This window comes from Pelecanus crispus, chromosome 28, assembly GCF_030463565.1.
Source record: "Pelecanus crispus isolate bPelCri1 chromosome 28, bPelCri1.pri, whole genome shotgun sequence".
In the NCBI taxonomy this organism is placed as follows: Eukaryota; Metazoa; Chordata; class Aves; order Pelecaniformes; family Pelecanidae; genus Pelecanus; species Pelecanus crispus.
This window is the reverse complement of record NC_134670.1, coordinates 2,162,611-2,187,608: the sequence shown is the minus strand read 5'-3', so window position 1 is coordinate 2,187,608 and position 24,998 is coordinate 2,162,611. Positions and strand designations below refer to the sequence as shown.

General features: G+C 45.5%; 2 protein-coding genes and 1 pseudogene across 2 annotated transcripts in view; 2 read left to right on the top strand and 1 right to left on the bottom strand.

Moving 5' to 3' along the window:
* The first annotated feature begins 2,014 nt into the window (after positions 1–2,014).
* LOC142596209 (nanos homolog 2-like) lies at positions 2,015–2,482 on the top strand (annotated as a pseudogene).
* A 6,200-nt stretch (positions 2,483–8,682) lies between these two features.
* On the bottom strand, positions 8,683–16,186 carry LOC142596200 (uncharacterized). The gene is made up of 7 exons (XM_075725272.1): positions 16,170–16,186; positions 15,483–16,066; positions 11,563–11,643; positions 10,948–11,057; positions 10,312–10,383; positions 9,663–9,788; positions 8,683–8,769 (listed from the first exon to the last, which is right to left on the bottom strand). Exons 1-7 carry the CDS (start codon positions 16,184–16,186, stop codon positions 8,683–8,685), a joined length of 1,077 nt encoding a protein of 358 aa, XP_075581387.1.
* LOC104032779 (polypyrimidine tract-binding protein 1-like) overlaps positions 16,185–24,998 on the top strand; it is a 213,163-nt gene continuing 204,349 nt past the window's right edge. Inside the window, exons 1-8 of the mRNA XM_075725286.1 lie at positions 16,185–16,209; positions 17,184–17,356; positions 18,398–18,544; positions 19,795–19,965; positions 20,759–20,869; positions 21,252–21,426; positions 22,012–22,092; positions 23,382–23,552. Of these exons, the coding sequence (XP_075581401.1) occupies positions 16,185–16,209; positions 17,184–17,356; positions 18,398–18,544; positions 19,795–19,965; positions 20,759–20,869; positions 21,252–21,426; positions 22,012–22,092; positions 23,382–23,552 (1,054 nt within the window). The remainder of the gene's footprint in view (positions 16,210–17,183; positions 17,357–18,397; positions 18,545–19,794; positions 19,966–20,758; positions 20,870–21,251; positions 21,427–22,011; positions 22,093–23,381; positions 23,553–24,998) is intronic.

The following is a 24,998-nucleotide window of genomic DNA, read 5'->3' as shown; positions in this document are numbered from 1 at the left end:
GGAGATGGTAAGCTAAATAGTTGTCGAGTTTTGCTTTTCTTTCCTGGCTTTGGTTTGGCCGCGCTCTGCTTCAGGGGAAATCTCTGGCTCAAAACAAATTTGCGTGTTAGTCGTACTGCGTACTCTCTTGTGCGAACAGCTCTCCTGACCCTATGGTGGGATTTTAATAACGGTTTCAGCAATTTGTATTTTAGCTATAAAACATTTTTTAAATTAATTGAGGTGTCTTAATAGAGTTCTAATAAGTTTAACGTGCTGCACGTCCTGCTCTTGGCACCGAAATAATAATAAAATCTCAGTTTTTGATCCAGAATGCAGAGAAGAGCTAGCACTTTGAGTAGGAATATATTATTCTGGGCGTAGTTTTTATAAAATATGTAAATGCAATGTGTTGTTTGTTGGGTTAAAAAAACCCCAAAAACCCAAGCACCACCTTTTTTTCCTCTGCCTCTTGCATTAGTTCCTGACAGCTGCCTGTGTGCTCCCGTGGCCGTGCTGCAGTGGAACCCCCTCCGAAGCTGGGGAGCTGGCGCTGCTGCGCAGGAGCCTTCGTTCCAACGCAGAACGTGGTGCTGTGCGCTTTGGGGTCACTCATCGGCTCTGACCTGAAGTGTGGCGTGTGCGATTCGAGAGCGGAGCCGCTCTTCAGCGGGGTCGCTGCCAAACCTTGCAGTCTGTCTGCTGTGGGCAGGTAGGAGCAGAAAAATCATCTGGGGGGAAGGGAAGGTTGGTGGAGGAAAAGGAGCAAAGGCAGGAAGCAGCAGTTTCCCTCTCCTGAAGGGAAGAGGCTGAAAAGAAGTGAAGCAGTTTTCACCTGTTCGGTTCTTTCAAATGGCAGCACCATCAAACTGAGGGTTGGGGTGTTTGAAGCAGCTGTTGTTTTGTCTGCAGGATGGAGAAAGCCAAGGGCATCATGTCTGAGGTGCTTGTGCTGGCATTTTAATACAAATCACTCAGGACTTGGCTGCTTTAGGTGATCTTAAAGGTCTTTTCCAACCTAAAGGATTCTATGATTCTATGATAAGGACATAATAGAGATAAGGAGATCACTCAGCAATTCCCTCACAGGCAAAACAGACTTGACTTGGGGACAATCAGTTCAATTTATTACCAGTCAAAACTGAGTAGGAGAGAGGAGTGAGAACATGTGTAGGGTATCAGAAATAAATCTTAAAACCTCTTCCCCCCACCCCTCCCTTCTTCCCAGGCTCAACTTCACTCCCAGTTTCTCTGCTCCTTCCCCCAAGTGGCGCGGGGGGACAGGGAATGGGGGTTGGGGTCAGTTCATCCCTCATCGTCTCTGCCGCTCCTTCCTCTGCAGGGGAGGACTCCTCACGCTCTGACCCTGCTCCAGCGTGGGGTCCCTCCCACGGCAGACAGTCCTGCATGAACTTCTCTAGCGTGGGGTCCCTCCCACGGGAGACAGCCCTCCACAAACTGCTCCAGCGTGGGGTCCCTCCCACAGCAGACAGTCCTCCACCAACTTCTCCAGTGTGGGGTCATTCCCACGGCAGACAGTCCTGCATGAACTTCTCCAACGTGGGTCCTCTCCATGAGCTGCAGTTCTCCACGAACTGCTCCAGCGTGGGTCCTTCCCATGGGCTGCAGTTCTCCACGAAATGCTCCAGCGTGGGTCCTTCCCACGGGCTGCAGTTCTCCACAAAATGCTCCAGCAGGGGTCCTCTCCACGGGGTGCAGTTCTCCACAAACTTCTCCTGCGTGGTTCCCTCCCACGGGGTGCAGCCCTTCAGGAGCAGCCTGCTCCAGCATGGGTCCCCCAGGGGCTCCCCAGCCCTGCCAGCAAACCTGCTTCAGCCTGGGCTCTTCTCATAGCAGGAGAGGGCAAGAGATGCAGATGCTGGCACCGTGCTGGGCAGACGTCTCGTCTCCAGGTGGCTGCCAGGAGAGGGAGCCAACCCCGGGCAGTGGCGATTGGCCCTTCTTGGCTCCACTGGGAAGCATGGGCCACATGGAGCCATGTCCTGCCCCAAACCACACTGGGCTGCAGCGGAGGATGGAGCACGGCCCCGCGTTCGACGTGTGGAGGGACTACCTGGGGCTAGCCGGCGTGCTGGCCGAGCTGCTGCGGGAGCGCAGAGACACCAGCGAGGGCAAAGCGGTCTTGGTGGCATCACCCGACACACTGAAGCCGGTGGCGTCGGTGGCATCACCCGGCACACCGGAGCCAGCGTTGTCGTCGTCCCCCGGCGAGCCTGTCTGCGCCTTCTGCAAGCACAACGGGCAGGTGAAGCACGTCTACACCAGGCACAGTCTGCGGGACGCCGAGGGCTAGGTGCAGTGCCCCGTCCTGTGCAACTACGTCTGCCCGCAGTGTGGGGCCACGCAGGACCGGGTGCACACCAGCCGCTCCTGCCCGCTCACCCATTGTGGCCACACCTCCGTCTACAGCCGCTCACCACGCAACTCTGCCGGCACGTGGGCGGCGGGCGGCCGCGGAGCACCCGGAGCTGCTGCGAAGTAGCCAGGCACAGATGGAGCCCTCGGCCCCGCAGGAACCGGCTTGTTTTTACACTCATTGCCAACCTCGCAGCCCCCAAAATGGGCTGCGGGGGGGGGGGGGTGTTCTTTTTCTTCCCAGCACATGGCGAGGATGGGCCGCGAGGAAACACGGCTCTGGCGGTGCCACGCTTCTGCTGCGTGGGCACCGCGCCAGTGGCTTTGTCGGAGGATGCCATGGAAAGCCGCTTCGTTGGCAAAGCCTTGCTCCAAAGCTGCAATCCGAGCCTGAATTCAGCCAGGAACGGGATTCTGGCGAGGGAATTAAAGCTCGTTAAGGGAGGGGAGCAGCTGGCACGTGGTGCCTGCCCCGGTGCTCGCAGTGCTCTCCCCTCTCTCCTGGTTTCTCTTCCAGGGCGTCGCTCCACTTTGCCTGGCTCTGGCTGCCATGTCAGCCCTGGGAAGGGCCCGGCTCCGCTCTCCTGCAAGGATGAAACACCGGAGAAGCGCCGGGACAGCGTTTTCTGCTGAGACCGGTCTCCCCAGTTCTTCTCCCCAGCAGGTGAAGCCAGGCGCCATCATCCCGGCAGCGGTTTGGTGGGCGCCGCTGGCAGAAGCTGTGTCAAGACACCAGTGAAAACCCTGCAAAGGGGCGGTTTTACCAGCAGCCCCGCGCTGGGGCCGTTCATGGTTTGGTTCAGTTCTGGGGTTTGGGTTCGTTTGTTGGTTTTTTTATTAATCCTGTCCGGTGCCTGAGGGCAGTGCTGGCTCCAGGCCGCTCCCGTGGCAGGAAGGGTGCCGGCGCTCCAGCTGCCGCCTGACACTCTCATGGTCCGAGCGAGCTGGGCTGGTGTTAGCAGCTTGACCGTGGCGGCTCCTGCACTCACTGGACATGCCGGTTGGTTCTTTAAACGTTATTTCACGTGTTAACATGTGGAAGGTGCTTGTTTATACCCTGTTCTCTGTTGAAATGCTGCTTTACCTCAGTAAAGAGTTTTAAGCCGTGCCGGGGTCTGAATCCGGCCTACCTGGCTCTGTGTCTCCTTCCACCTCCTCCCAGTGTGTGGTGGGGCTGGCCCCAGCCCCGGCCGCCTGCTCCGCCGCAGCTTTGGCCTCCTCGGCGCCTCTGGGCCCCGGTGGGCACTCACAGCCGGGCAGCTGCGGGGGGCAGTGAGTGGGCGCCTGCGTTGCACATGGAAAACCTCGCCCCGGGGCCGGAACGCTGCCCGCGGTTTATGACCCTGCGTTCCCAGCGCGGCCCTCGCCCTCCCTCCACAGGGCTGGAACCCACCCCCAATCCCCAGGAAAAGGATCTGGATTTCGCCACCAGTGCGCACTTGAGGTCAGAGAGCTCCGGATTGGGCCGCAGATGATGTCGGTCGTGTCCTCCTGGCAGGCAGGTGGGCGCAGCCCCTCCGGCCCCTCGCTCCTGACCGCCACGGCAAGGAGGGAAAATGAGGCTGTGTCTACGCACCGAATCGGGATGTTTTTACTCAAGATAAGGGGTTTTATTGCTGGCGGGAGGGTCTGTCATCATCCCACCTCTCTAAGATTGCGGCAGCGGGCAATCCCCCTACCCAGGCCGTAGCTGGGCCAGGCCGTTCCCCTCGGCAAGCGGCAGCACCTCTTCGGCGCGGCTCTGTCCCGCTGCAGCACGCAGCTCGCGCCGGGGCACCGCAGAGAGGTTGCCGGAGCAAGCGGGGGGCCGTGCGTCTGTCCTCGGCGCGCTTGCTGCGTGCTCTGCGCCGCGTCCTGCCTCCGCACCCCGTTCCTCCGCCAAATCTTCGCCTTCCCGCTGGCCTGCGGGATTCTCCCCAGCTGGGACAGCGGGATCCGGCGCCAAGCTGGTCCTGGGAGAGGGCGTTCCTCCCACTCCGGACTCTTCCCGGCCCGTGTCGGCGACTCGCCGCCTCTGCCGGTGCCCGTATCTCTCCCTTCCTGAAATAACAAGGTGCCGGCATCACTCCTGTGTTACAAAAGTCCCAATCTCTGGGATATTTTTCCTCCGTTTGGTATAAATACCAAAGGCCGAGCCAATGGAGGAAAAGCAGTGCCGCAGAGGAGGCTGGGGTTGTGCCGCGAAGGGAATTTCTCAGCACCCCAGCGTTTGGGCGATGCCCGGGAGCTCGCCGAGTGCGGAGGGCTTGCCTGGAGCACGGGACAGGCATCCCTGTGGCGAGGGGCTGGGGCCGTGCTCCCCCGCCCGGCTTTCCTGTGGAGCAGCCACCTCCCCGTTGCCGTTCAGGCTGTTCAAAGCGATAAAACACGTTGAGTGAGTGGGATATGTCACCGCGTAGAGCCCGCTTTGCCCCCGTCCTGCCCATTCCTCGGTGCATTTGTCGCGGCACTGCTGGTGCTGCCGCCGGTCGTCTCTCCCTGATCCTCCGCCCCTCCTGCGGCTGGCTTCGGTTTTCCGTGGGCATCGCCGGTCTGAGCCGATCCGGTCACGTCTAAGCTGTCATCTCCTGTAGCATCCGAATCCTCCCGAAGACTTTGTTTAGTTTTGGGAACGTGGTATTTGCCGTCTCCTCCTTTTAAGGGGAAAAGCAGAACCCTCAGGCATCGCCTTTGGGGCAGGAGGGCCCAGTGCAGTAGAACTTATCCGTTGTTTGAATATAGGACTTGATGCTACACAACGAAAAATTGCAGTTACTGGAACTCAGCATTTCCTGTCGTTACAGTAGAATGAGAAACAAATTCTTAGCAGTCTTGTGTCCTTCCAAGATTCTGAACTCCTGGGACAACAGCTCAGCTCAGCTATTTGACTTCTGATAGGGAAATGACAAAGTTAGTGTATCTAAATTCTTAACAGACATGACAGAATTGGATCTTCATGGGAATTTCATGTGCCTCCAGAGAGCAGGGCTGTCCTATGCATTGTTACTGACATACAGCATATATAGGTCACTATTATAATTGCTTTAGCCACAAAATAACAATTTCAAAGAATGCCAAAAACCAAAAAAAAGTATTTTTACCTATCCAAAATGTCTTAAGTGACAGCCAGTGCCTCTACAGTAAGAGAGTTAGACTGTGCTCAGGTAAGAAGACTAGCATACAAATTATCGTTTTGGTCAGTTGAAGAAAGCATCGCTGCCGCAGCTAATGATTTTACTGACAGGTAGCCATATTAACGGAGTACGATACGAACCTCAACACCGCATGTGATCCTGGTACTAAAAGAGTTAAGACAGCATAATAAAAAACCCAACCAACCAACTCATCAGGACTAGGTTTGTTCTTGTACTAGCAGACAAGCACTAGCTACCAAAGTAGCACTAACTCCAAAGGAAAAGGAGAGCCACCAGTACTTCAGCTCATAGCAACAGCCAGGAAGAATATGCCTCACTACTTCACAATCGTCATCTGAAGGCAAGGCGGCTTTCTGAGCACATGCACCAACACCAGGGACTGCTGCTTAGAATCAAGAACACTTCATCTAGAGCATGCCTTGAAAATGCTTAGAGAACTGAGAACAGTTGATGAGAATATAGTAAACTGAGGGAAATTTTATTTATTTCTGTCCATTGTGACTCTGGGCTAAAAATAAGAGAGCAGCTTAGCCTAAAACTGCAATGAAATCATGCTTTGTGTTCCTAAAGACATACAATCAATAGAATAGAATATTTCAGGTGGAGGATTGAGCCATGTTTGCATCCATACAGCAGACAGGCAACAGAAAAATAGATTTTAAAATACCCATTAGTAGCAGCCTCAGAAAACATATTCATTTAAGCCTTTTGAACTACAGAAGCATAAGGGGGCAGAAATACGAAAGCAGGCAGCAGCAGTTGCATAGAGCTGATTTTTTGGGTGACTATCACCATTACTATAATACTGACTAAATCCCTGTACAAGTGTTCAAGTTAACTTCCCAGCTAACCACCAACAGAATTTGTGATTCTTCTGGTAAAACCCATGTTGGTTTTTAAATGTAGATACAACTATGAAACAGACATGCGTGCTTTTCAGCAGTTCCTATTTGTTTTATTACAATTTTTGTAACTGTTAGTATTTTCGTATCTGGACATCTTAAAAGGAATTTTAGATTTACAACTTCAAAAGACACTTAGAGAATTATATGTCTTGATGACAGCCACTCTACTGCATTGTATACAACTCTGTTGCCCACCTTCCGTGTCCCGCTCTACATAGCTCCAAACAAGTGAAAATCTGAGATTTGATGTTCACATTCAAGCTGCAGGAAAGCTCAGTACTCGGGGAAAAAAGTGGTAACTTGCAGTCCCACTATTTCAGGAATCAAGAAGAGCATACACAGAACTATAAATTTTTTCATTTTGTTAGGAATAATTCCAAGTGGGTTATGAAGAAACTAATCCCCTGAGTTTGATGAAGTTTTCAAAATTTCTTTATGAAGATATGTTCACCAACAAACAGTAAAACTTCAGCAGAACTATTATACACTGGTGTATCGTCAAGAGAGGCTTTGGAAGGTACTCAATTTATCGTTATAAGTCCGGTCGCGTTCAGTACACTGAACTATCGCGATTACGGATTCACAAATAACGTAGGCACCTTTCGTCTAGTTGTGCTGCATGAACTATCACGGCCACACTTAAAGTGTCTGGTCATGTTCAATGACCACTATCACGCTAGACCAATAAATCAAAGCAATTTATTAAAGCAACAGACACACAGGTTCTTTGGATTACCGGTGATAAATTCACTGACTACAAGGCACATACAAGTGCCCAAGTTTAGAATAACACAGATGCGTCAAAAGACATAAAAGCGACTCTATAGAGGTTTCTAAGTTTCCCGGGGAGGCACTTGGTATAACCAAGTGTTAGATTCTTACCCAAAGGCGTCCCAATGGGGGGGAAGAGAGGCTCAGCCCGTCGACTGATGCCAGAGGTCAGAGTAGTACACGATGGTATCTTCCCTCACATCCCCTCTCTCTTAGGCCAATTTATAGTATTTTTACACATCAGGTGGAGCTCGAGTGACTCTAGTCATACATACTTTTGTTATGATTGGTGTAAAACTTTCTCGCTTCGTTTTAAAGGTACAGGCTCATCAAAATTCAGAGCACAGGCTCAGTGAGGGGGGGGTCTTACCTTGGAGGCAGGTAGGTTTTGAGATGGCAGTGTGTTCTAGTATTATAATGATATTATAATGAGTAAAGTTTACTAAAGGACAGCATTTTCGTCAACATCATGATAGTTTGCTGACCCAGGGTATCACTTATGCAGCTTATCAGGGCCATGATGCCCCTCCGAGTTCCCTTATCACAGGGCTTGGCCATGATCTCTCCACACCACTCCACCCCCTGGGCAGCTCCTCTCAGAATCAGCACACCAGGCTCCCCCTGGGTTGCGACATCCAAGGTTACAGGCTTAGGAACTTCCTGTGGGATAGATTCCTTGCATCCAGCTGCATTCCATCCAGAAAGCTTCTTCGATGCTGTGCCTTTCTTGTAATTGTAAATCTAAGTCTGATGTCTAAGTCACCTCCAGCAATCACTCCACAACTGAGCAAAAAGAGTCAGGCTGATACCAAAAGGCAACATGCAACATTAAAAAAAAAAAAGATACAATATAAAGGAAGACAATCTGCTGAATATTAAAAACAACCTCAACATGAGCTCTTTGCAACCAGCACAGAACTATTCTACCCATCAAATCCAATTCACACAAAGGCAAGTTGGGCTGACAGAACCCAAGGATTAATAAAATGTTCCTCAGTGCAGGAGATCTGTAGAGTGTTTTAGAGCATTTCCTTGTCTGGAACAAGCAGTATTAGGAATTCTTTTTGGCAAGGGAGAAAAAGAAATACATACGAAATGCTACATTTTTAAATCAGCAGACTGTCTGAGGAATGAAACAGGGCATCAGTACACTAAAAGTAGCAGGGACAAAAAAAAAAATTAAAACATTAATTTACCGGGACTCAAAAGAGTATTCAAAACAGATCTTACAGATGTCACAATAACTATATTCAGGCATTTAGGCTAACAAGGGGAATAGAATCAGAAGATACACTTTTTCCAAGCTAAGGAGATTTTTACCCAAGCCTATTGCTACCTTTGCAACGTGTAGCTCGGTAGACAATAACTGGCAACAAAATAAGCTGAAACGCTGTAACAGCCTGCCCAAATATCGGTTCCAGGTACTGTAATAACCAAGATGCAAACTAATTTTGTTGCAACAAGCCTAGACCACTTCTATCAAACATGTCCCTGGTGAAAGACTCATCCAGTTTGAGTCAGCGTTTTGAGAGTTCATTAGACAGCCAGGCAAGTCCCTCATGCAGACCAGTTCCTTCCGTAGCGCAGGTACCCTGGACATGCCACTGGTTAATGCAGAACACAAAGAAAAATTAAATTTTAAAACTGACAAAATGCAAGCCATGTTATCACAGTATGAGACTCTCAGATACATACTCAAATAGCGTTCTTTAAACAAGTTTTGTGCCCTAAGTAGAGGCAATATTGAACAGATGCTGTTTTTACAAGTTTTGGAAAGTACATATACAACAGATGGGGTTCAGACATCATCCAAAAACTCACGTGTGGGATTACCAAAATGCTAGAACGCCGTTTAGCGCATCAAGAAACAAATACAGTACTCACGTTTGGTTTATATCCTGAAAACTAGCTTCTTGGTTTTGAAAGACTGCTCTTCAGGAAATGGACATGGCATTATCTAAATTAACAGACCTCTAAAACATCTTCCATGGATATGATCTTAATGTGTCAACAGACAGACATTAAGCGAGCATTAAAGAAGGAGAGATGGTTTATGCCAAGCAACCCTATGTCTCAAAGGCTTGCGCAGATGGAATCTAACAATTCAGGAGCTACTTAACTTCCCCCCGTCTTTGTAGTGGTGAGAGTGCAGAATGCATTTTCTCCCCCAGAACTGTAAGTATTGGGAAAACAGGAAACCTCGCCACATGCTTTGTCAAACATGTTTGACAGCTGTATTTCAGTGACAGCCTGGAACATTTGTATTTTTCCAGGAGAAGGTGAGAGATGAAACACTGCAACAGCTGTGCACATGGGATCGTACTTCCAAATCACTCATTTTGAATGAGGACCTTAAACTATGCACTACAGAGTTTAACAGCAGGTAGGTGCATCTTTAAAGGAAAGAGAAGTTTTCACCTCTTTCTGTAGAGAGGAAGACTACATTTATGATATAAAGGAAGACAAAAGTGCAGCAGCCAGGAAGTTTAGCACTTACAGTTCTGTTACGCAGAGACTGAAGACCTAGTTTATCTGTCACTTCACTGACTGACATGGCATTTGGCAGATCTTGTTTATTCGCAAACAGAAGCAGCACTGCATCTCGCAGCTCATCCTCCTGAAGCTAACAGAAAAAATGTTCACGTCATTAAATTAGCTCAGTTAAGTACTTCAATGACTTCAACAAGTGCTAAAGAAACCTAAATACTGATTTAAGGGTTATAAGCTTTTTCATTCTTGCTCCTGAAGTCACTAGTAAGTAGAGTGAGAATTTAGAAGAGAACTTCTACAAGTAAAGAAATTGTCTTTCAACAGGCAGTTTAAATTTACCAGTGCCTTGCTGCCGAAATTCTTAGCACCAATTTGTTTTTCCAAAATTCTTTCTTCACCTGCTGCGTTTCTATTAAGGCTTTAAGGAACGAAAGAAAGGTTCTGACACATTAGTAGTTCTTGAACTAAAACCCTCTACAGACTTGTAGTTACAACTCAGTGTATTGTGTGACCCAGAATTACCAGGTGAATACAATATGCACTGTACAAACTCCCTAAAATTTTAAAATCCTAAATCTCTTAAGGAAGCTAACACACTTCCAAAACCAAGACAAAGTAAGTATAACAATTATATTTTAGAAGGTATCGATATTTACCATTTTCTGCAGCTCTTCTGCTGCTTCCTGGATTCTCTCTCTGTCATTGCTGTCTACCACAAAAATGAGGCCCTGTAAGAAGTTAAGAGTTTTGTTTTGAAAAAACAATGTAAACATGCAGTACTATTTTAAAAAACAAAAAACTCTTACTGAATGTTGGGACCGTCCCCTCTCTTAGGTAAGCAAGATACTCAGCATACTAAATACAGTGATATCTAAATACAGTGATATAGCACAGTAAAAGCTGTATATTTTGAGGCTGATTAGAAAAACAGACTATGTAGAAGGCTGCTTAGACAGTAACATTTCTTACGTATAAGCCAATGCCAGCTGAAACAGATCAAAACGTGGATACAGCAAAGTTGAAGAGCTCCTCACAAACCAACCAGCTGCTCTGGCACATTACAGAACACTGGTAGATCCTGAAGGACTTAATCCTTGCCAGGCTACACTCACGACTACACTTGAAGCCTTCAAGCTAACAAAGCAGCTTCAACTAGAATAAAATCTGGGTATCCCTCAGAACTTGCAGGAAGTAGTGAGGAGCCCTTCTGAAAGGAAGGGACAGAAGACAACTTTCCATATATGAGACATTACAAAACAGGTCTTTAACAATTGCCACCTCAGAACTCTTACCTGGGCGCTTTGGAAATAATGCCTCCAAGGACGTCTAATTTTACCTTGACCACCAACATCCCAAACTGTGAAATGAATGTTTTTATATACTACTGTTTCCACATTAAGACCTAAAATAAGAGAGTCAAATAGTTAGAAATAATGCTAGTGTTAAAAGGTAATTCTAATCATGTTAAACATAGTTACTTCCCAAGTGATAGTTCTCCCATATATACATAAAATGGCTTATCACAACTGAATTGCTAGATCAAGAAGCAAATTGACTTAAGGATGAAAAAACAGATCAATAAAATCCAAGTACACCACCTTTGGTTCAACAAGTCTTCCAAGCCACAGACTGCTAGAGGTTCATGGTGTTTGGGGGAAGTACTGCTACTTAATCGGTTCCTATACGCCTGAGCATCTGCTGCTGGCCACTGTCAGACACAGGATTCTGATCCAGATGTATCTTTGGTCTGACACGGTTATGTTATGGCAGTACCAGAAAGTCCATGTTTGTCTTGATTCTTATGCTAACAGCAAAGATGGCAAACCCCTACATTCTTCAGAAGCCCGTGTCTGCAACACAAATTTACAGAGTAACAAGAATGAAGACAGGAGAATTGGTTATCTTACCAATAGCGGCAATTGTGGTGATGATTATTCCTAGTTTCAGTTTACAAAGAATAGTTGTCTTAACAGCAGCTTCCAAACCAACTAGAACAAACAGAAAACTTGATTCAGTTCACAATATACGCTACAAGCTGCTAATTTAAAAACACGCATTTTACATGCAGACTATTAGGGGTTTTCTCCTAAAAAGAACGAGCTTTTTAAACACTCTTAAGTCATTGTTGACATATTGCTGTGTGCTTCTCCCCATCTCCTCTACCCAGCACTGAGGCAGAGAACAAGCAATGAAGAAAACAAGGGTCAGTAACACATTTTCATCCACAACCTACAGGCTCACAAGTTTCTAGTCAGCTTCCTTACTACTTGTGTTACTTAAGTTTTATCATTCCCTTTGAAAGTTTCTTCTGTGTAAGTCAGAATGGTTTTAAATGCCTAGCAACAATCTACAAGCAGCACACAGTTTCTAACTGATCACATTTGCTACTTCACACTCAAGCAGGGGAAATGTCTCGCTCCACCTTCAGCTAAGGCCAGTTTCACATGCACCCGAACCAACAGGAGTGGGCACTATCAATGGAAGACACAGTCTCCCTCATTCCAGTCCCTTGTCCCCTTGCTAACACATTTCTTTTGCACTGACAAACAGACATATATTAGGAAACTCCTGCCATCCCTCCACATATACCCTAAGGGCTTTAACTCTTCCTCAGGACATCACTTCTATTCATTCAGATCCACTAGGATGCTTTCATTAGGAGTCTCCACTTCTGATCTTTAGAGAAAGAAGGCCTTCTGCAATGAAATTTGCTCTTCTCTTTCTCCAAAAAAACCTTCAGCTTGCTGTTTTTCAATGTAAGCTATCTGGTAAATATGGGATCCTTAAAAAAATAAGAAAGAAAGAAAACAAACTGGAGCCTCAAAGACATTTTTTGAGAAGCATCACTGACACTGCAGGCATACACTGGACTTTTCTAAAACTGTGCAACTGCTCATTGTTAGGCATTTCAGAACACATAAGAGCAACTCAAAATACTACTCCTTACGTTAAAATCCAATGCCTAGCGCATAAGCACCTAAATAAACAGCAGGTCCTAAACACTTTCCACAACAGCAGCTTGAATAAAATGTCTATTTGTGAAACTTAAATTGCTCCATAAAATTTTGCCCAAACAAAAATACACACCCCCCCATCAAAGAATTAATTAAATAATACTTGCACAAGAAACCAAATGTTATCCTTGTTTGATAACATTCTGATGGGTTCTGAGTTAATTTCCTACTTGGTGACTACGATATATTAAGCTTTAACTGGTTTGATGACTTGACTATTAATAATACAACTGTTTCCTTAGCCTTGCAATAAAATGGAAATTGAGATTAACTACTTATTCAGAATGAAACCAAACTCTTAAAAAGACGCCTCCTTCTCAAAGACACAAACTGCTGCTACAGCAAGCTCATTAAAAAAAACATCTATAATTGTCCTATATTTTGATACTGTGAACAGGATTATACACGACAATGCAGTTTCTTTGGTATTGTCATTGTGTTTTTAAAAAAAGTTGTTCTAATGATTAATATCATGAAAGAAGGGGGGTGGGCTGGGAAGCTACTATCCAAAGCAAAGCTCCTTGAGGGGTAATAAACTCCCCAAATGCTCAAATTAAATTATCATTCGCTTGTCCCTGGGAACACCACCCCTGTCACCACATGACATTCCTCATTTACCAACTTTCTACTTTGATCATTGGTGGCTGAGTATCAAGCTGCCTCAGTTACCACAGCACAGAACTTCATATGAACTATAGATGCCGAAAAATTGAGAATTCACTTTTTCAATGGAATCCCCATCAAGACCAATAGATCTTGGTTGTCAGATTGAGATTTCCAGAGTTTACTGTACAATACAGCATGTTGCTGCTTCCGACATGAACATTTCCCACAATCAGAGAAAGAAAAAAAAAAAAAAGCACTTCTACTATATTTAACTGATTCATGACATTCATGTTACGAACAAAAGCCAACTTACAAAAACAAAATTAACGATTTCCAATTTACTACAGGTTTGTATTCCTTCACTCTTCTCTTACCTTTATATCAGTTCTCTCAAAACTTATTTATCCTTCATGTACTATTCCTCTTTCAGGTTTCGTTTCAATTGGGTAAGTCTTTGGGGGACACAAAGGGGTCATTCTGAATACAGCTTCTCAAGAAAACACACGTGCATGGAAAAAAAAAACCCAACAGCATGCAAACCAACAGTGCTTAAAAAAAAAAAAAAACCCAAAACAAATAAAACCAGCTAAATGGGGTTGTGCTGTACGGTGACACAATTCCCAAAGAATCTGACAATTTTTTTCCTGATGTATTTAATAATTACCTTTGTATCCGAAGCTCCTGAGTAGCTATTATCTCAGTTAACACTTGCACAACTACACCAAGACACACAACACTAAACTGCAATACCGAAAGGTGCACAATGGATCAATAACCTTTCTTTTTTAAGCACAAGAAACTATGAGTGAAGAGTTTTACAGATGGGTACATGTCAGATTAGGACTCATTTTTTCCACTCTAATGCCCCGGTTGCCTAGTCTAAGCCATTCAATCCTATTCTACAGTTTTTTCTTTCCTTTTCCCTCATGTTAATTCCATCTATAATGAAGACACAGGAATTATTTTACATTCATTTCCTCAGAATCATGTTAACTTTGTATTTCTGAAAAATACTTCATTATACAAGTGCATTTTTTTTATAAAACAAAATTTCAGTAACAGTGTATCATGACATGTCCACCTTTTACCACAACTGTATTTGGAGAATACAAAAGAGAGTGTGTCATGTTAGCTGTTGGCAATGGTACCTCATGAGAAATAGTCAAAGTCTGCAGAATTCAAGTTAAAGTAGAATTAATTTAGCTCTTAAGACAGACTTTGTGTTATTGAGTTCTGCAGAAACAGAAGAAAGTTGTGAAAGGGAAGTTTGAATTATAAATTAATACTCTGTTCACTATCAACTCACCCATATAATATCTTCCCCTACATATTTCACCAGAAACACCTTACCCCATCCAGGTACTTCACTGGCATACCACTTAAATGCCAAGCCTTGCCCAGCATACTTGCCAATCATAAATTCAAATTTATCACCTTGAGGAAAAGTTTCATCCAGTCCCAGTATTCATTCACACATATCTCCTCAAAAGTGCTGATACACAAAGCACAACACTAGGAAAAACTTCTTTTCCATCTTACAGGTATAAATGAATCCCGTGATCTCCAATGTAACATGTTCTGCTTCCAAACATCCAATTTAGGTTCTGTGATACGGTCTCATCACAACATGGCAGAAGTTTCACCCTCTTATACTACATAGCAAGTATGATGCGGTCTCATGCTCTGATCCAGTCCTGTATTATGAATATAATCCATGCCTTAAAAGCAAAGTTATTTTTAAAAAAAAAAAAAAAAAAAAAAAAGAGAGAGCCGCAGCGGCTGCCCCTGCTGCAGGGTGATCTCCGTGCCACATTTCACTCCGGCTCGACGCCAGCGGAAACGCAGGTGCAGGGAGACGGGGCTGAAGCCTCGCACGCCCCGCTGCAGACCCCGGAGAAAAAGCGGGGCTCTGCCTCTCCTCGCCCACCGCGGCCGCGACCCCCGACAGCGGGCTGGGGGGGGGAGGGCGCCGGGGGGCAGACAGCGAGAGCACGGCGGAGGAAAAGGGCAGGCAGGCATAGCCCGACCCCACCCCCTTCCCCCCCCGCCCCCTCTCCTCCCCCGGCTCGTTCGCTTTCCGACGGCCCCGCAAGCCCTGAGGAAAGGGGACAGAGAGGTGCCCCGTGTCCCCCGCGCCTTGAGCCCGCGGCCCCCTCCCGCCGGACTCCCCTCGCCCACCGCCAGCGGGACGCGTCCGTGAGCGGCACCGTGCCGCCATCGCCCCTTAGCCATGACGACGCGCATCCGCTTCTCGCCGAAGAGGCGTGAGAAGAGCGAGGAGACGGGGGCGGGTCCATGGCGGCTCCGGCCGGGGCCGGGCGGCGGCGCAGGGAGTGGGAGGAGCGCGGCGAGGAGGCGGGGGGGAGGGGGCGGGAGCGCGGCCCGGCCCTGTCTGCGCTCACGGATCCCCCCGCAGCGAGCAGGCGGCTGCTGAAGCGCGGGTTCGCCCGGCGCCGCCTCAGGAAGCGCAGGCGGCAGCGGCAGCGGCAGCTGCGGCTCCGTGGGCGGGGAACCTCGCTCGCGCGCGCGCTCGTTCTCTGCTGCTCGCGCTCGCCACGGCCGCCCCGGCTCCAGGGCGGACAAAATGGCGTCGCGCTCGCCACGGCCGCCCTGGCTCAGGCGGACAAAATGGCGTCGCGCTCGCCACTCGCCCCGGCTCAGGCGGACAAAATGGCGTCGCGCTCTCAGGGTACCCTCAGTTGTCAGCTTCTGCGGCTTGCACCCACGACCGGGGATTTCCACTCTGGGTATATTTTCACTTATGTTTCTGTTCAGCTTCTCAGTTGTTCTGCTTTAGGAGTACCTGAATAGAATTTAGTAAAAATGCTGTCAGTTTACCTTTCGTCTTTTCTTTTCCAGTGGGGATCTGATGAGCTTTTCTGTACTTGTGTTACTAACGGACCTTTATCATGAGCAGCAACTCCTCTTCTGAAGGTAATGTTGCCTATAGAAAAGGATAGCAATTGATTAGTATAGCAAATACTATAAGGAGGTCTGTTTTTTTCCCCCCACTTAATTTTAAAATACCCTAATTTTTAGTACTTACTAGGCCTTTTGTAGGACAGTGCTGAATAATAACAACTTCTGTCCTGTACACTTAAAAGGTTAGCGGATTGAATGAAATTGTTGCAGGACAACTGCTAAAACGATTTTACAGAATTAGAACATGCAGGTTTTGCTGTAAACTGTTAAAGCACAATTGAATTTCATGTAGGATTATTTTGGCTGTATGTAGTAGTTTGCTGCTATTTGGGAGTCTTACACCGTCCACAGCTTAGTAATTTCACTCAGGACAGTATCCTTGGGTGCTCAGTCCAGAATTTTGCCCTCTGTGCTTGCCAGTGCCTTGAATTGTCTTCCTTGGAACTACCATTGTCTTTTGAGTCCCTTCATGTCCTGCCTGTGGCCTCCCTGCCAGGCTGCATCAGCTCCTGTCTTTGGTGTTGTGCTGCCGACAGTCTTTACCATACGTATAATCCAGCTGACCTAAAGTTACATTTTGGTTTGTATTTGTTTTAATATAAGATGTCCCCTTCGAACTGCTTCATTGTGAAGAATATCAGTCAAAGTGAAAAGGAACAAAGCAGCAATCTAGGATTAGTGGCTCAGACCTATGCAAAGTAGAAATGGGGGTGGGTGTGTACTGTAAACAAGCTGTAAAATGGCCACTGGAGAGTTGATTCCATTGCGGTGGCCTTCAGCTATGTCACTTGCATCATGTAACTTGGAAAAAAAAAAAAAAGACAGAAAAACCATGTGTCTTCAGGCTCTAGTTAAATTAGACTGTGGAATTTCTCTGTAATAGAGTAATAACTGGATGGGGAGCACAAACTGTATGTCAAAAGTGGTAAGTGTGTGCATATTCTTTCAAACCCACTCTAATAAGCAGTAACTCTTGCTTTTTACAGCTAATGGAAACGACAGCAAGAAATCCGAAGGTGATAGTGGAAGTGCTGGGGTCCCCTCCCGAGTAATCCATGTCCATAAACTCCCCAGTGGTGTCACGGAGACAGAGGTCATTTCTTTGGCCATACCTTTCGTCAAGGTCACCAATCTTGTAATGTTGAAAGGAAGAAAATGGGTATTGTCTGTATAATTGAAGGCAGGGATTATGTCAAAGACTTGATGAGTTTGTCATCAGTAAACCAGATCCAAGTTGTTTAAACAAAACTGTCATGTATTAGGAGTCAATAACTTCTGCATGCTATTTTACTTATCCATGATTATCCCATGAGCTGTAGAAAGTACTATTTTCAGACTGTGCAAGGAGCTAAGTCCATAGTTGTAGGTGGTCACTGATAATTAGCATTATGCCTGGTTTTTAAATGACAGACCAGGGAAATTATTTGGACAGCAGTGACATCAGTTGGCCTTTTCCACTCAAGCCAGCTTGACAGTTGAGTAACCAGCAGTGGAACTTGGCGTGTTAAGGACACCTTTACAGATCCAAGAGATGAGCTGGGTAAAGCTGAAATGCTCTTGGCCAGTGCAGAAGGTGTGCACTATATTGGGTAACTAAAATTGTCTTACAAATTAAGGAGCAAAAAAGCAAGCCAACTTTAATCATCGCTTAAAATACTATGTCTTTAATCTTAATTATGAAAACACGCCTCTGATACTTACACAGAATCACACCATGCAGTGTACTTAATGTAATGACTTGCTACAATCCCTTATGTTTTTGTTTGGAAGTAGAGAAGACCATAAAGGTACCAAGCAGTGAGTGGGCTTACTGCTCTGTAGAGAAGTATGGAAAGTTGCTTAATAAGATAAGAGTTGAGAGTCTGGATTATTGCTGCGTTCTTGCGGACGCTTCTGCCACTGCCAGTTTCCTAAATGTACGTTGCATGGAGATCTTAGGATGAGACTGAAACATTAGATATGTTAAGTCAGTCTGGACAGTGAAGATCCTCACTTGTTCTACATACAGTCGGTTCTTCAACAGTTCTGTGTACAACAACTTGCACGTAAATGCAGTTGTGAAAATCATATACAGTTACAATTCAACTGGAAGTTCCTGCTAAGGTTATCAATCGTGTAATACTGTTGTCCAGTGTTAATGCTGTCTCCCGGTGTGAGCCGCTTTGATAATATTTCAATGTTGGATTTGACTTCTGCGCAGGCTTTCATAGAGATGAACACGGAGGAGGCAGCCAACACCATGGTAAACTACTGTACCGCCGTCACTCCAGTCCTTCGAAGCCAGCCCATCTATATTCAGTTCTCCAACCACAAGGAGCTGAAGACAGACAAGTGTCCAGACCAAGCAGTTAGTTTTTGTTCTTTACATTGTCGTACTGGTGGGAGGGAGAGATGGTTCTCTCTGCTGCTGTTTGGATTTGTGCTGCTGGTGTAGGCCTGGGAGGGTTTTGAGATTTGGTCTAAGTAGCAAAGTGCTAAACGGAGCACGCTAGCTTCTAGCTTACGGAATTAGGATTCCTATAATAGCTTTTATCCAAAGTCTCAGCAGACTGTTAAATGAGCTGCTAAAACTGCCTTAATGTCAGGGGAGGAAAATGCATAGTGAAAATGAGATCATGAGAAGTGGTGTTTAGTATTCTTGAGTTAGAAACAGTAACTGAATACCTGTCTGAAGACTTGATTAATGTCTAGTGCCTTAGGACATTTGTTTCTAATATTTGAAAGATTGATATAAAAGGAAGCTCTGATGAGGGAAAGACTTGTGGCTGCAGGAGAGTGCAGTCTGTTGCTGGTAAGCGCTATCTCTGAGGCAGGCAGCCCTTGAACGCAGCAGTTCTTAAGGCTTTGGGCTGTCTAGAGTTTCTGTGCAAGATATGCTCTGCATAGGGCAAAAAGTTCCCTTTTTTGGCTCAACTGCTCTTGGCAATCTTTCAGGACAGGAACACTGGAAAGGAGTTCAAGTTACTTGTGCCTCCTTATCAGGGATGGCTGCGGAGTCCATCCCGTTTGCCTCCTCTCACTTTTCAGGCTGACTTTCAGCAGGACCAGAGCATCTAATGCTGTGCAGATGAGATGCTACTCTTGGGTGCATCTGACAAAGCCAGAATGTGATGCACAAGAGTGAGCACGTGATAATGTTATGTGCGTGAGGGGAACTCCACAGGAAAACTCCAAGTCAGTTTTCCCTCCTGGATCCCTAAAGCAGATATACGTTAATCTTCTAGCCTTGTCAGCTTCTGTAGTGTTCTGGAGATGGTGTTTCACCCTGGAAGAGCCTAGTTTTCTGAACAGTGGAATAATTTTGCTGCATCAGTAGATGCTGAGCAAGATTCTAGCAGTAGCTAGCATAAATGCTTCGTATTTTATTTAGTTTGTATTTTTGCATTGCTCTTACCGATTGAGGTGGTCTGTGTTGTCCATGTTTAAAATGCTCTAAAGTCGTTGCGTCCCTAACCTTAGGAACAGTAAATTGCTTTCTGTTGTTCTGCTAACTGTTAAGTTCTGCTAGAAGTTTGCAGGTAGGAAGCTCAAGAAAAGCTGAATGTGTATTTTTGCAAGCAGAAAAGTGTTGGTCTGACAGCATGTTTGGTTCTGCAGCGTGCCCAAACAGCTCTGCAAACAGCGAATTCTGTTCAGTCTGGAAACCTAGCGCTGCCAGCCTCTGCTGCAGCAGTAGATGCAGGAATGGTGATGGCTGGCCAGAGCCCTGTCCTGAGGATCACTGTTGTGAAACTCCTCTGTCCTCTCACTCTAGATGTTCTGCATCAGGTAAAACACGTTGCCACAACTTCTTGAAGATTGTCCTGGAGGAAGGGGTAGCCACAAATAGTGAATTACTGTATTTGCAATGTCTGTGTTCTAACAGCATGTGCTTTTTATCTGTATAATTCAAGTTTTGAACATAACTGTCAAATTTCTACTTTCTGGAGACCCTGACACCTACACAAGGTGCTTCTGGTTTTGGTTCCAATCTGGCCAGACTTTAATTTCCAGAGATTTGATTGCTGGTCCATTTTCATTGGATTAGTCTGGTGTAGTGCAAGGGACAAGTATTTATGTTCTCAAGAGAGCTCTTCAAGTTCTGTTTAGGGTTTAGCAGAAGCAGCTGCTACATGCCCTGTGTGAGGGTAGGGGGAAATAAATACAGCGTCCATGAGTTATTTAGGCATCAGCCTATTTGGAAAGTTCCTGCTGTCCGCTGTGGTTGCTTAACTTAATCTTCATGTTTAAAATGCAGGCTTGACTGCATTTAAGAATCCCTGAAATTCTTGGAAAAGTTCCAGTTTGTGAAGGTGTATGTGAATCTTCTTGTGTAAGAATTCATGACAAACAAAAACGTTATTAAGGGGGCAGTTCAGTCACCCTGATGTTTTTCTAGTCTGATGCCATGATGCAAGTTAAACACCGCCCAATGGTGGAGTTTAAAACCTTCATTTTTTCAGTTGGAAAGCTAACAAGGTGAAAGGATGGCTTTTGTCATTTCTGCTTCTACTAATGCAGATCAATATGAAATTAACTTACTGGAAATGAGATAACAAGTTGCGCAAATATTTTCTTGCAGACTTTTTCCAAATTTGGTACAGTCTTGAAAATAATTACATTCATGAGGAACGACGTATTTCAGGCCCTGTTACAATATGCTGATCCAACAAGCGCTCAGCGTGCCAAACTGGTGAGTAGTATGCTTGCAGTGCTAAACACCTGGATTATTTTAACTTTTAGGCTTGCTTTTGGTAATCTAGGATCAATGTTAGAAACTAGCATTTTGGAGTATTTGGCGATTGTATTAGGTTTATGCGAGCGTTGCCCCTAATGACAGGTCACGCATGGGAGTGGGAGGGAATTTCCCTGCCAAGAGCAGTACGGCTAGGTTGGGTGAATTCTGAAGGGGATAAAATGAAGCAGTGCTTTCCCCACACAAAGCAAGATGCCTGCTCCATCAGAAGATACGCACTGCTACCTGGGATGATGTAACACCTTCTCTCTTCAGAGATTTGTTGCTGTGATCTTAGCATGAATGCATCTTGGATGAAGAATGGTTTGTTTCCTTGCAGTTTTTACATGGACAGAGTATCTACAATGCCTGTTGTACGCTGCTCGTAGATTTCTCACAGCTCTCAAGTGTCAATGTAAAATACAATAACAATAAGAGCAGAGACTATACACGACCAGACCTACCTTCTGGGGATGACCAGCCCTCTCTGGATCAGACCATGGCAGCTGCTTTTGGTGAGAATTCTTGAAGTGGGAGGAGGACAAATGTAACTGATAAGTGTGTCAGTTGGGGAAGGGGATGTCATCCTAGTGTATTTGGTCATACAAAAATTTGGAATGCAAAATACGACTAATGAGGAAAGTCTGGGAGTCAGACTCGTGCAAAATCCTAGTAGGAGCATATGGAAGGGGGTGGATGCTGTGCTCTGAAAGCTCTTCTCCATTTGGGTGAGGACTGGTGAAGGCTTCCCAGCTGTCTGCGCTTCCAGTGCCATCTGCTGTTTTGCCTACAGTACGGACTCGGGGATAATTTGGGGTGTTCTGTGTTGTGGTTAAGCAGCCACAGGAGCTACTAGCTCGTATTCTGGACAACAGCTGTATTCTAATAGCTGTTTCAGAACAACAGAGTTAGAGGAGGAATAGTTTTTTAATTTCTTGAAGCTCAGTGTTACATTAGAGGCATTTTTGAATTACTGTTTATGTTTTAGGGTTTAGCTTTCAAGGAAATTCTGACGTTGAAGGACATGTCAAGACATCCCAGCTAAGTCTAGACTCTTCTTGCTCTTGGGTGTCTTTATATAATGCGTATATCTTTCCCAGGTGCCCCAGGAATAATTTCCGCTTCTCCATATGTGGAAGCTGGCTTTCCTCCTACCTTTGCAATTCCTCAGGCTGCAGGTAGTGTATTTCGTAAGTTGAAATTTTATATAAATTTTCTGTTGCTGAAGCATCTTGGTATTTCAAAGCTAAGTAGTGATTCTTTTTGTTGGGGTTAGTCATGTAAATTCTAAATGCGGGCATTTAGGCACAGAAGGGAGTGGTGTTTCAGTACATAATCTCAACTAGGGGTGCAAGCGTGCAGCTGTAGCACCTCTGGCTGGGCAATGTCCCAGTGACAAGAGGCAAACAGGAGTAGCAGGATAGGAGAGACAGTGAAGGTGGTATTGAAAATAATTGTGGGAGATGGGGGAGGAGATAAAATTGTTTTGTATTTTGCATTTCCTCGTGGTTGCGGAGGTTGGGAACTGGGTTTGACAGCTGTAAATGTGGTCAAAAGCAAGGATTCTTTGTCCATTTTTCCCCAAAATATTTTGAGTAAAGCTTGTATTTAAACAGCTACTGTTAAAATGTGAACCTAAATAGATACATTGCAGTTGCACTGTGACACAGCTCATATTGCAGGTAACAAATTATTCCTACTTCCAGAAGTAGCCCAGTGTCCAAGATTAAAGTCTTAGGTTTTGGGTGCTAAATACACTCATTGGAGTGCTCAACTAAATAATTTTTGCTTTGTTTTTCATAGCACACCAAGCTGTGTTGACTTTCTTTGATGGCATTTCCTTGCTTATGACAAACAAGCACAGATCAAACTGTTCCACCATTACTGTTTTGTTAACAGCCTGTCCTGTTAGGGAGATAGACAGTGCCACTTTGAGGAGTAATTTCATTTAATCGATTACTAGCAATTGCTTCTTGAGCTCTAAAGCTCTTAGCTTTGGAGGGCTAATACAGTGAAGTGCCAGATGTTATTGTGAGCAACCTAGAAATGCCTATAAATAAAACTTAAATGTTTTTCCGTTCAAGAAGAGGTTAGCTGATGGTAGTGTACAATATCTGATTGTTATATGCATGGTTAAAGAACAAAGCATTTTGGGCATGCATTGGTTGGAAAGACCCTTACAGGTGCACTGTTTGTGATACCGTTCCTGCACCAACAGAGCTGAGGCTTTGTGCTGATTCCGCTTCTTGTGAAACATGCAAAATATTGTAGTCACCAAGCTAGTGCTGAGAGGCACCTGTTAAGCACCCGGCACTGCAAGAGCAAATACTGTCAGAAATGGAAACATTTCCTGCAGCACCAGAATTGGAGGCTCCTGTTGCTCTTAGAGTATACGGTCACTGTTTCGAATGGTTACTTGCATGTTACAGAAGGCGTGCTGTTCTCCCTTCTGGTGCGGCAAATACACTAGAGTACGTGCTGTTAATTTCTTTACTGGTTCCAGATGTTCATGGACCACTAGCTCCTTTGGCTATCCCATCAGCAGCAGCTGCAGCGGCTGCAGCAGGACAGATTGCCACTCCCAGCCCCGCTGGGGCAAGGAACTCTGTTCTGCTGGTTAGCAGTCTGAATCCTGAGGTTAGTGGAGTCCTAACTTTATTTTTTTTTCCTTCCTGTTACATCTGCTTTCACTTTCTGAACACAGATTGTGCTGAAACTCATTGAAAGTGAAATCCTACTGTATCCTAAAGGAAATGGCAAAACTAGAAAAGCAGATGATGTGCTCTGCTGGCTCTAAAACTCAAAGCAGATCAGTACTCTAGTTACTGAAGGGAAATGAGAAAGTCCATCTCTCAAATTAAAATCTTGCTCTTTGGTTCAAAGCCAAGGATGCTGCCTGCATGCTCTTGTCCTGTAAAGACTACAATGCCTGTCCCTTGCTCCCTCGTTTATTTGGAGTCTCCCTGCCATTCCCATGGAATAGTGTCATTTGGGTCACAGAATAGTCATGTCCATTCTTTTCCTTAGCATGTTCTGGTTTTTAATACATTCATTCAGAACTACAGAGAGAGTTCATTCTGACCTTTGCTCTTCCTGTGTAGTGTCTGGGCCCCCGCCAGCTTGACTTTGTACCTGTGCAGTATTTCCTCTGCCATGTGCTTGCACATTTTTCCCTTTCCAAAATTCCTGGAAGTTTTTCCTTAGCTAAACCCCTTAACAGCTCACAGTTTACATTTTCAGTTCCACTTAACTTAGTAGTGAATTGAACTATTTGGGTTTCTTTAAAAATAAAGCAAGTAATATTTGAACAAGAATGTTCTTTAATGAAAGACAGCATCATGAGAGAATTTGATACGGGTATCTTGGATTTTTCTTTCAGTCAGCTTTTGGCTCTTTGTTGGATTGAAAGTGTAGAATCTTCTACTGTGTGCACTAGAGCATGAGTCTCTGCTGAAAAACACTTTAACTGGTGGGACTGTGCACACAAGTTAATACTACTTAGCAAAGCTACAAAACTTACCAGTGATGTCAGAGTAACCGCAAAACCTCTTTTGCATCAAAGGGGAAGCCTGGATGTGATGAATGATCCAAATATTTAATTCTTGATGAGATGAACCAATTGAATCAGTATTTCAGACTCTTCTTTTTATCTGTCATTACTGTTTTCTCCAGGGCATGAAATAATGGCAGGGACTGGTACAGCTTTGGTTTGGATGAGTTGCTCTTTCTACCTAGGAACTCCTGCCATTCCAGGAACTGTCACCTCTGGCTTGGTCCCAGTGACCTGCTGTTCAAACAAAAGTCTTAAACGTTAAGTGCTGGCATCGTTATTCTTGACCAGTGTGATACTGCCAAGCGTGTGTTTGGGATGGTTTTGCATTGTCTGGATGGCAGTGGCAGGACAGAGGACTGTGCTGTACCTCTTTAATTTGCACGTGTTCACAGCTCTGGGCAGTGTCTGAACGGTGTGCATGCACAGTTCTTGTTTAAGTAGGACCAAGCAGTTATTTCATGCCTTGTATTTTTTTTTATGAGCTCTTCACTATCCATCCAGCTTATCTTGGGCTAGAGAGACTTTGTGACACTT